The sequence below is a fragment of the Limulus polyphemus genome, unplaced genomic scaffold (genome assembly GCF_000517525.1).
Source record: "Limulus polyphemus unplaced genomic scaffold, Limulus_polyphemus-2.1.2 Scaffold30, whole genome shotgun sequence".
NCBI lineage: Eukaryota > Metazoa > Arthropoda > Merostomata > Xiphosura > Limulidae > Limulus > Limulus polyphemus.
Window position 1 is genome coordinate 1,416,173 of NW_013665640.1, and position 11,809 is coordinate 1,427,981.

Genomic DNA, 11,809 nt, shown 5'->3' on the forward strand with positions numbered 1-11,809 from the left:
AAATCCGTAAATCATTTAATCTATAATCCAACCCCAGCATCAGACTTCACTTTGCCCTTTCAACTTACTTCTTCTTGCTAACCGGGCATGCCATCAATACTACAGCAGAACTTGAACCTACACCCCAGTAAAACCCTGGCAAACATCAGAAAAATCCGTAAATCATTTAATCTATAATCCAACCCCAGCATCAGACTTCACTTTGCCCTTCCAACTTACTTCTTCTCGCTAATCGGACACTGGATCGGATTGGTCGTTACCAGTGAAAGTGGGTTTTCTCGGGGCACTCTAGTTCCCTCCCCCCCCATCAAAATTATTGGCATAGGATTTATAGATCCTCGCCGCTCTAATGCACCATCTGTCCTATATCGGCCGTTTACGTTTTACGTTTTAATTACCCTTTTTTAAGTTTACACAGCTTGTTTGTATTAATTTCCTGTTTTTCAATTTAAGCCCATACTTCTCGTCCACGCGCGGGATGAAGGAGAATTGCTTAATTTTCGAGCACCCCTGATTGTTAATTATTTCCGAGAAAATAATTAATTTTAAATCAAAATAACTGCCAGGAATAAATAAATAAACACACACTGACCTGAAGACGAAAGGCGGGAGACTTTTGAAACGTCGTCCTCTACATTTGTAGGTTTCTACCATAGGCAGTTGCTGTCCATTTGAAACTTAGATTCATTATGAATACTCTGCCTAAACAACCTGTCAAAGATTAATCAATTTCAAATTTCATATGTTTATTTCAACGTCAAGAATCAGTTTTGGGGACCAAGAAAATGTATGTAAATGTACCTGTAATGTGAGGAAGGTAGGATTTGTAAAAACGTCGGATTTCTCCATTTCACAACACAAGTTTAAATGCAAGATTAGCATATGTGACTCAGTAATTTCTCTAATAAAAAAAAATTCAAAACAGTGTTGACGATCTTTGGTTTTCTATCTTTACACAATAGTCGGAAATGTTAACCAAAATATGATTTAATTGACGTGATGAAAGTAAGAACAATCTAATTTTGGCATATGTACTAAATGTGATGGTTAATTGCAATTTCATGTGTGATTTTTGGTGAACTTGTTTTTGTTGTTATGTCCCCTAGTGGCACAGCGGTATGTCTGCGGACTTAAAACGCTAGAATCCGGGTTTCGATACCCGTGGTGGGCAGAGCACAGATAGCCCATTGTGTATCTTTGTGCTTAATTACAAACAAACAAACTGTTGTTATATGTAGAAATTCCGCGCAAAAAAATATACAAGTACTGCCAGCGCATCTGCGTCCATAATTTTGAACTGGTATACTGGAAAAAAATATCAGATAGTCAAAAGTATCCACTGCTGACTCTTGGGTTACCGGATAGTGAAACTTAACCATCACTCTGTTATAGCTCATCCACGGCCACTAAGAGCAGAAGACATTTTTGCTCCATTGGAAAGCGAACCACAAACCTTTGGAGTCACAGTCCTGGCACAGTACCAAAAGGGCACGCCAGACCTCCAAACCTTAAGCACACACAGAACTTTTTAAATTTTTCGTTAAACATCTATAGGTATTACTTTCCTCTCGCTACTAGTACAACCCTCGTTACAAAGTCACACCAGTTGCGCATTTCTTTATGATCCTGCGTTTGTGAATGGTTACGGACAGAATTTTCATGTTCTAGTATAACCACCACAGTGATTTTATTCTAAAAGTACGAAAGCAAATTCGCTGGGTAAGTCGCCATGAGATAAAATTAATATTCGATTTTAAGCAGTGTTCGTCATCAAAGTAAGATGTTCATCCCCCCTTCTAATGTCAATTAGATAAACAGATCACAAGAAAATGCCTTTTTCTTTCTAGACATTAATAAGTTTAGTTATCACAAAGAGATTTCCCTTCATTTTTGTGTTAAGTATGTTTTAAAGGGCAAACACGTATCAGTGACAAGATAAAAAACACAGACATAATTTAGTGTCTTGCAAGCGAAAACCACGCAATTAATTGAAAGCTCAAATTATATTAGTTTCTAGGATGTTCAAAAGTAAATTACCTTGACAGCTAAGTATCATGCTGATATACTGAATCACCTTATTGCCTTTAATACAAGAAAATTGCATGTTCTCTCAAATACCTTTTCTTCTTCACTTGTTAAAAATGTATCTTGAGCATAAAAACAGATTAACTAATGACTTCATCCAAAAGATGTAGCTATAGGTAGCAACGTAACTACTATTTTAAAGATTCGCACAGAGGGGATAACAAAGAAAATCTTACTTAGAACCCTTACTCTATTCCACGCCTTTGGAACATTTCATCAGTTTTTCTATCCGTCTAGATTTATGTCTGTCTGCACGTCTGTTTGGTTAGACAGATCGCTATAGCAACTCTGGGAAACCACGCATATTGTCGCTGTTATACGGCTGAGGGATTGCAAGTGTATTTGTTGACCCGAGTCTGTGGATATAGAGACAGGTCGGATATATGTGTGTAAGAAAACTAACACCTCACATGTTATCCAAAACCAAACACAATAAAACAGTAACAGCGCTAACATCAGATGTTTCACGCTGTACCTCCACTTGTTTGTTCTTTTTTAATATTCGCGTTTACCTATTGAAATTAGTGTCGCCTATCAGAATTTGCCCAGCGGATTGGATAGCAAAAAATGATATTTTCATAGCTTTCACCTAAATAAACAGATTTCGAGCAAAACGATCCGGAGAGGGAAGTAAGTCTGTAATATTACGGATAGGTAGGTAGATAGACTTTTGATTTTATTGAGGCATACGAAATATATATGGATATTTAGCCTAACGTATAAATAATACAAGCTTGTATCTTCTATCAAATATCTTAAATATTCCTAATTAGCTGGCGTATTTTGAACTAAACATATCTTGGATTGAAACTCAAGTAATAATACACTTAATTAAAAAAACTTTCCCTTTTGTCTTATAACCATTCAATTCTTTGTAAGCATTAATGAAAGCTTATCCGGTAATAAATGCCTTTTAAATAATGAATTTTTTTATGTGTTTTTATTTTATTTTTGCACAGTTCATCCTCAACAGATCTTGGGGCCCGTCGAGGAGTCTTTAGCCGCCGCCATTATGGATCTGTGGAGATGGTGAGTTTGTCTTTCTTGTGATATCAGTATTTCATTGTATTCCATAACGACTTATCTTTAACAAACACGAACAGTAATTGAAAATATGATTATCCCTACATGATAAGTCTGAAGGCTTATAACGCTAGAAATCGGGTTTCGATACCAGTGGTTGGCACAGATAGCTCGTTGTGTAGCTATGTGCTTAACAACAAAGAAACATACTCTACGTAAGACGTTTAAAAGTATATAATAAGCTACATCAAGTTCCGTTAAATTATACTTTAAATGGCAAAATAAATTAAAATCTATATTTTTATTCAGTGTTGTTGTTTGTTCCAGACTTAATATAAGTTTAGTTACATATATAGTTGTTAGTATGCGTCATTTACCCATGATGCAACTGAGAAAAAAAATATTTGTAGCAGTAGTCATCGTGTTAAAGTTTCATAACAAATTAAAAACATCTGCCCCAAATCATATCTAATTGTTCCTTTTAATATCACTGTTGTCTCTGTTATTTGGAAAATAATTCAAATATGACGTTTTCAAGCTAGTGGGAATAGGAAAGTATCATAGTAAATTAATGATAATTGACCCCCTAATTTTAGGCCAAAGTGATAGCTTTTGAGTATATAAGAAGACACAATTTACCATCTAGCATACTTAATGGTAATTTTAGGATCAATTATCTTAATGGATAATAGAATTTAAACGGACAAAAGAGCTCAACCTATAAATTTAAGCCTATAATTACAATCTGTGAAGCCCAATCTAGTGAAAATTCAGTCAGTCTTTCATTCATACAGTTATTCCAAACTGTTATTAAAGGTTTTATATTATCAGTGGCAGCTTTCCTCGCTCAGTTTAAATTAGTTTACATCCTGCTCGCTGGAACCAGATGCTTGATTTGAATGACCTGAAAATGGCAATGACTGCTGTTATTTGCACATACTGGGCTTCTGAATCAATATATTTAATTAACTTCTTGTCCATTACTCACACGTAACCATTGTATTAATTTGTTTAAACGAGAAAACAATAACGCTTTGTATCTATTTTGAATTTTATCTTGTACCACACATTATGCGACCCAAAGGCCAGGTCAGAGACCAAGCTGAGGTCAGGCATTGCCAACCCTAACTTAACATGTCCCTCAGAAGCCAAGAGGGGTCTTTATACTACAATTTGTTGAATATTAAAAATAAGTTCAATCCGGAAACTCACAAATAGGGTGGTTTTAGACGTCTCTTTTCGAGACAATTTCTAGACAAGTTTTTGTTTGTGACTGATAAAATTTTAAGTGAAATACAGCATCCTCAAGTCTCCATACTAGCTAGTACTAAGGTCTACCCGCTGGGAGTAAATTCAGTATATATCAATAAAGCCACATTCTCAACATCATTAATTAAACAATTGTTAACCTTTTTGCTTTTGCTATCATCTTTTTATGCTTAGCTTTCAATAAAGATTTCACCTGCAATTCGGAAGGGAAGGTCAAAGCATCACGATAGTCAACAGTGGGATAAGCAAACGGGAACAATATGAAAGCAGCTACTGGCATAATATTGTACTCGGCTTGCTATACAATATCTACCAAGGCTGTTCGAAACGGTTCCCGAATACTTTTACGTATCGTTTGGAGACTCCCATTCTTCTGTATCTGGTGTTTCAATCGCTATAACACAAGTTCATATTTAAAATAACACAATCATTGTGGGTTAACTAATAAAACATAACAAAATGTGTTGGGTGATTTCCAATCTTTGTTGAATTTTATGCAATCTACATATGAATAATAACAGTATTAAATTAAAGCATTTCATCACTTAAATTGAGTTAACCACTACATAAAAAACATTTTAAAATTCTTTGAGATGAATAGCGATTATTTTACACAATGTGCTACAGCTGAACGGTTCAAACCAGAATTCATCATAACAATGTGACTCCAGAATATAATAATATGTTTAAATAAACATAACTGAAAATTACACGTCATTTGTGTTGTTGGTAAACACTGAAACTTGTGTATTTATATCGTAACCGCAATCGATTGTGTTACAGCTCACGTTAATTTATGTTTGGAGAACATAATTTTAATTGTTCTAAAAATAACAACAAAACGTTTTACAGTTTAGTTATCGAATTATCGATGGTTTATTTTTGTCTCATATTCTTTAAGCATGGATGACGGATAGCCGTAAGTCAATCGAAAAAGCTTTCATTTTCACTCAATTTATATTACAACTTTTTGAGTATATATATATATATCGAACTATCAATGTGTATTTTCTTCTTGTCTCATTTTCTTGCAGTGTAGCATTTAGTTATTCGAAAATGTTTTCACATCCATTCACCTTTTTTAGAGCTACTCCAACATCAGCTACTGACTTCTCAGAAAAACGCACATATAACTTTACAAATGGATTACTCGGTCATTGACCCAAAAGTTTTTCTTTAGTAAGGCATAACAGTGTTGTGTTCAGTTATATGCGTGTATGAGTATACAATATTTTAACAAATTGAAATAATCTGAACAAAGATCCGTTTATTAAATAGCTTTTACATTGGCATCTTTCGGGTCAGTTAAACAGAAACGTTATAATAAATTTCAAACTAGTAAGATATATATATATATTAAGTAAAAAAATACACACTCACACATGAACAAAAACTATATATAGTATTTCATGTATGGAGCTTTATTAAGGCATAAAGTTACAAATTACAGTATTTTTATATATTCTCCCTTCATTTTGAGCTATATTTATAGAGTAAATACATAGGTCACCTTACACAGATTAGATGTTCATAATAACATATTTTTAAAGCTGGTCCAATAACTTGTTAATTAACTGAGTAATAACGATATCATTCCCCCTGTAATAAAACAAAATTGTTGGATGTATATATATTCATCTTTCAGGAAATATACAAGTTGTATATTGCCTATTGATTAATAACTGCTTATCAGTTACAGTTATCAAAAATCAATGAAAAATGTGCACAGAATATGAACGTATTGTCTAGAAGTTAATGCTTATGGATATTACATATCTTCTATGAAGTATATTATTTTCTATATCTTTCTACCTTGTTACGGTTACGTCTATTTATGTTCTTTAGTGACTTCTACATTTGATGTGGATAGTTATGAATCAGTAAGTTTCATTTATTTAGATTGTGAGAAAAGAAACAATAAGTTACAAATGAATGAAATATAAACTAAGCACGTTTTTTTAAAAAGTTTAGAAAAACATATTCTACCAAAACAACTAATATGTGAAGTTATCACCCGGCGTTAAACTCTACCAAAACAACTCATACGAGAAGTTATCATCCAGCTGTAAACTAATATAATATTTTTGTTCATTGACTTTTTTATTGTTTTATTTCATGTTGCTGTCCTTCAGTGTTCATTTTTCTGTATTGCAAGTTAAATTACAAGCAAAATGTTCGATTAATCTTAGTACTTTGTTACAAAGGCACTGCAAAAAAATAAAAGATATTACGGCCTTTTATAGTATTCAACTATGCTTATGAATCTAAAATACTTAAAATTTATAAGATACTTTAGATACAACATTTTGTACATCTATGTAGGACTATAGTAGATGCGATGACATTTAGCTTAATTTTGAAAAAATAAAAATGATGAAGCTTTGGAGATTAGTTGTTTATATATAAATTAGCACATTTATACAGTTGTAGAATTTATTTGCAATGGTGAGAGAAACAGATAACCAAATCTTCATATAAACACAAATGTTTAATAACAAAATTGTAAACATTCGGGTATACTTTAATTGCAGCTATTGGTGTTTCGGAACTCTCCAATTTGAATCTAGAAAGTTACATAAGAAAAATCAGTGTGAAAGCTCAATTACTAGAATTATATGCTTCTTTTAAATACCATATATTATCAACAAAAAACTATAATGTTCTTGAATAGGTATTAACACATAATAAAATGAAATTATAAAAAGCCCTTTAGCGGCATTGTCTCTTTTGATTTTTACATTTCAAGTATTATCCACTAACAATGTTCTTTTACATTTATTTTTCACAAAAATTTTAATAAATCAAATTATTTGATTGTATAAATAAAAAATTCTAACTCACTGAAACCAATATCAATTTTCTCGAGAGAATAAACCAAAATATATATTTCATTGTTAAGTGTTAATAAATAGTCCCCCGGTGAGTTAGCGGTAAGTTTACGGATTTTTATCGCTAAAATTCAGGTTCGACTTCCGGTGGTAGACAGAACGCAAATAGACATTTATGTAGCTTTGTTTAAAACAACAATAAATAAAAATAAGAAATATAAGTATTAATTAAAATATTTCTTGTTTGCTCAGATCCTTTTCAAGTTTAATAGTATTGTTTGTTTGTAATTAAGCACAAAGCTACGCAATGGGCTATTTGTGCTCTGCCCACCACGGGTATCGAAACCCGGATTCTAGCGTTGTAAGTCCGCAGACATACCGCTGTGCCACTGGGGGGCGTTTAATAGTAAATAGTAAATATTTCAAGAATTTTTTCTCGTGTAAATATTTTTGCTTCTATAGTAATCAAAACGGGTTGAAGTTTTTAGGTAAAGTGTAATTTGTTTTGTAAACCAAGATGTCTTTAAGATGTCATCAAAAACTCCTCTTTATTTGCTATATATTTACTCCATTAATTATTTAAAATAAAATATATATGTGACAATAATTTATAAATCAAGTGTTCAGTCATTCAAATGACATCTGAATTCCAATGTTTCTAAAAGAACAAATATAAAAATGGGAAAATTATTCTTTACGATTTACGTTGAATAACAAGATTTAAAAGAGATAGATCCAAGTGAGTTCAGCTATAGATAAGTAACAAAAAAAAAAGATGAAATTCTGTAAGTTTCAGGTGTTATGGCAATGCCGGAGATCTGAAAAAGTTCTGTCAAGTATTACAAGAAAATCAAACTTGTCTCTTGAGGGGTTTTACTTCCTCTAGTTTCGCTGCCTAATGTCTTACATCTCGTTTGTCAAGATTTCGTTTTCACTAGCAATGACGTATTAGTAAACTTTCTTTTTGGCTTACAGTATCTGAGAAGTATCTAGATTAGGAACTTTCTACTTTGAATTGATGGCAGTAAAGAGTGATTTCTACCACTGGCCCCGTGGGCTCGTTACTGACACCACCTTCTAACGAAGACGTATTAGATATCTCTGGTTTTCACTTTTACGATGTGATTGAGCTGCAAACTTCCTGTACTCGATTGCCAACGTGCAAAGAAATGAGCAAATTCTTTTCTTTCAGAAGTAAATACGTTTACTACAGATAAATAAGAACTTTTCCAGTATTTTTATTTTTTTTGCATTCAGTGTTTCAGCCTTAGTCCAACTTCAGTTGCTCGTAACACTGAGGGAAAACGTACAGTCTTTTTATGTTTTTGAGAGAATAATAATCACTTGTTGGCACTTTGGTTCCTGCCAATTAGATCAAACTGTATCTTTCTGGCGTGACAAAAGCGCTAACAAGAGTGTTACAGTGCCCTTTAAAAAATAATAATCCAGCAAAATTAGTTGCATAGATAAAATCACTTATTTTTATGTGAATTATTATTATAGAATTTTTAGCATAAGTCATAAATCTTATTACACTTGCGAGTGAAAGTATAGTCAAGGAGCCCCCCAATGGCACATCGCTAGAAACAGGGTTTCGATACCCGTGGTGGGCAGAGCACAGACATTCCATTGTGCAGCTTTGTGCTTAACTACAAACAAACAGTCAAGGATTTTATAAACTGAGAATCTTTATGATACATCTACAACCACACTGACAGAGATATTTTATGGCCCTTGTTAATAATGAGCTTTGTTTCTTTTTTATTATATCCATTAAGCCGTTATATTATATCCATTAATCAATTATATTAACACCAGCTACTTTTTTTACATTACAAAAACCATTAGAGAAACTTGTTAATATGATATCAAATAGTATCATACATGGGACAAAAATATATCAAAACCTAAAAAAAAGTGATTGCGTTATATGAATAACCCCCTTCTTTTCATGCCAAAATGGGATATTATCTGAATATTATATGCAGTTAAAGAGTTTTCTCAGAACCAATAATCAAACATTGAATCCAAAAAATCTTGAATTACGCTACTATTTAAATATTAAAACATTTATTATAAATAATATACTGATTTAAAATGGTGTCAAATATCTTTCGTCCACTTCCTCCAAAATAGAAAACAAATTCACGAAAACAATAAAACAGCAAATAAAAATTGAGCCTCTATTTTCGTAGTATGATGTGTACGTCGAAGAATGTTTGAGGAAATAAGACAATGCTAATACTGAAGAACTGAACACTCTTGGCTTTCTACCACATGAAATAATATTTTCAGTAGAAACTTCTTGTTATTGTGTATGTGTATAAACCGGGAACCATTTGATTTAAATTTCACACATATCCTCAAAAAAATGCAGAGTTATTATAGTATAAGATGAAGGAATAATGTTGGGAACCATCACACCAAATCCATATGTAGGTTTTGAAAAGTTTGGTAAAGTAGTGATTAAACGAAGTCATCTTTTAATTTATGCTGTATCTGATTCCACTGATGAGCAGTTTTATGCTGTTGCACCTGATTCCACTGATGAACAGTTTTATGCTGCTGCACCTGATTCCACTAACGAGCGGTTTTATGCTGCTCCACCTGATTCCACTGATGAGCAGTTTTATGCTGCTGCACCTGATTCCACTAACGAGCGGTTTTATGATGCTCCACCTGATTCCACTAACGAGCGGTTTTTATGCTGCTCCATCTGATTCCAGTGTTGAGCGATTTTATGTTGCTGCACCTGATTCCACTAACGAGCGGTTTTATGATGCTGTATCTGATTCCACTGATGAGCGGTTTCATGACGCTGCATCTGATTCTAATGATGAGAGGTTTTGTGATACTGTAATGCTTCTTCTAATGAGAAATGTTATACAAAAGAGTAAATATTTTCTTTTTCTATGCTGCTATTATGTATTACATCCGTGTACAAAATAGCAAGAGTTTAATGTTGCTTGCTCTGATTTTGGCCCCCGAAGAATCAAAACTAAGTTTACGGGCTTACAACGCTAAAATCCGTGGTCCGATCCCTCTCACAGTGAACAGAGCACAAATAGTCCATTGTGAAGTTTCACGATAAAATAACAACAAAACCTGATACTGTGACCTTAAAAGATTTAACTTGTCATGCTTGGCCAACCTTTACCTGCTACATACCGATTTTGTGTGTGCCTTGCACTTTACAGTCGCATACAAAAATAATAAAAGAACCTTTGATGTGTTTCAAATTTAAGCATTTTAATACATGGTGATAAGAGCAAGGCTAGTTTTTAGTAGAACCACACATTATATTTGTTTGTTTGTAGTTAAGCACAAAACTACAAAATGGCTATCTGGTATCGAAATCTGGTTTCTAGCGTTGTAAGTCCGCAGACATACCGCTATGCCACTGAAGGGGGGGGCACACAATTATAAAAAGGGTATTCCTAAAATAAAACCGCGTCGTAATTTAATTCAGAAAAAAGATGTGGCACAGTAAGAACATTCTTATCATCAAGGGACATTTTTTTATTTACAATTACTCCCTTTAGTATCATTAGTAGATCTTTAAAGCCTTATAATAACTTGTTGCACCAGATTTATGTTTAAATACAGAATACTTTTTTAAAACATTTTCGGTGTCATGGGTTTAATAAACTACATATTATAACTTAAACACCACGTGAACGTTTTATTCTGAAATACAGTCTGTAACTTATATATATATATATATATTTGTTGTTGTTATATATATACTATCCTTTAGGGTTTTATAAGTCTATAAGATATAGCTACAAAATGGAATTATGTGTCAGGTGGCTATTGGCTTAGACCAAATCTCTTTATAGTGAGTTGGGAAAGATAGTCTAAGAAATAGAAAGTTATATTTGATAAATTGATTTTCTCGTACGTCTCCAAGCGCAGGTAGTTAAGGATTCTGCTACCTTATCCCGTTAGGAATTATCTTCCTGTCTCCATTTGGAATTTTCGTCCTTATGGTTGCTGATAAGTATTCATCATATTAAATGCTACTCTCATCTTTTTTTTTTCGGAGTGTTGAGTGTAAATGCATGCTACTGTTGCATGAGCTAAAATATGACGTCATAATCGTGACTAAGTATATTTATTCCAATAATTTAGGCGCCGTCTAGTGGTAAAGTATAATAGTTTTGTTATTTGTTAGAGAAAGTCTGTTCTCAGTTTTACATGTTGCTTGGTGCAGATTAAGACGTAATATTACGCCATAGTCACAGGAAATGATTGTTTAGAAAATAAAAATACGAAAATTTAGTTTCTTTAATTAATAGTAAGCAACAGTTGTTTAAATTATCTTAGTGCTACAAGAAAATTCCTCTTGTTACACATTATTACATGAAATGAGATTTTGTAGACATGGTAAATCTACATTTATTAAACTACTAAAATATAAATTTATTCCTACTTGTCATATTTAGCAAAAGAGCATTATGGTTCGCGGACCTGCTATATACATATATATAATCTTATTCAAAAGAACATTATGGTTCAAGGACCTGCTATATATATATATATAATCTTATTCAAAAGAACATTATGGTTCACGGACCTGCTATATATATATATATAATCTTATT

The 11,809-nt window shown here is 32.7% G+C and overlaps 1 protein-coding gene across 7 annotated transcripts in view; it reads left to right on the top strand.

Annotated features, from left to right (window-relative positions):
- LOC106459793 (GTPase-activating Rap/Ran-GAP domain-like protein 3) overlaps window positions 1–11,809 on the top strand; it is a 427,929-nt gene that overhangs the window by 288,344 nt on the left and 127,776 nt on the right. For all 7 annotated transcript variants that reach the window (XM_022386650.1, XM_022386642.1, XM_022386656.1 and 4 more), the window contains one exon: window positions 3,045–3,114. In XM_022386650.1, the coding sequence (XP_022242358.1) occupies window positions 3,045–3,114 (70 nt within the window). The remainder of the gene's footprint in view (window positions 1–3,044; window positions 3,115–11,809) is intronic.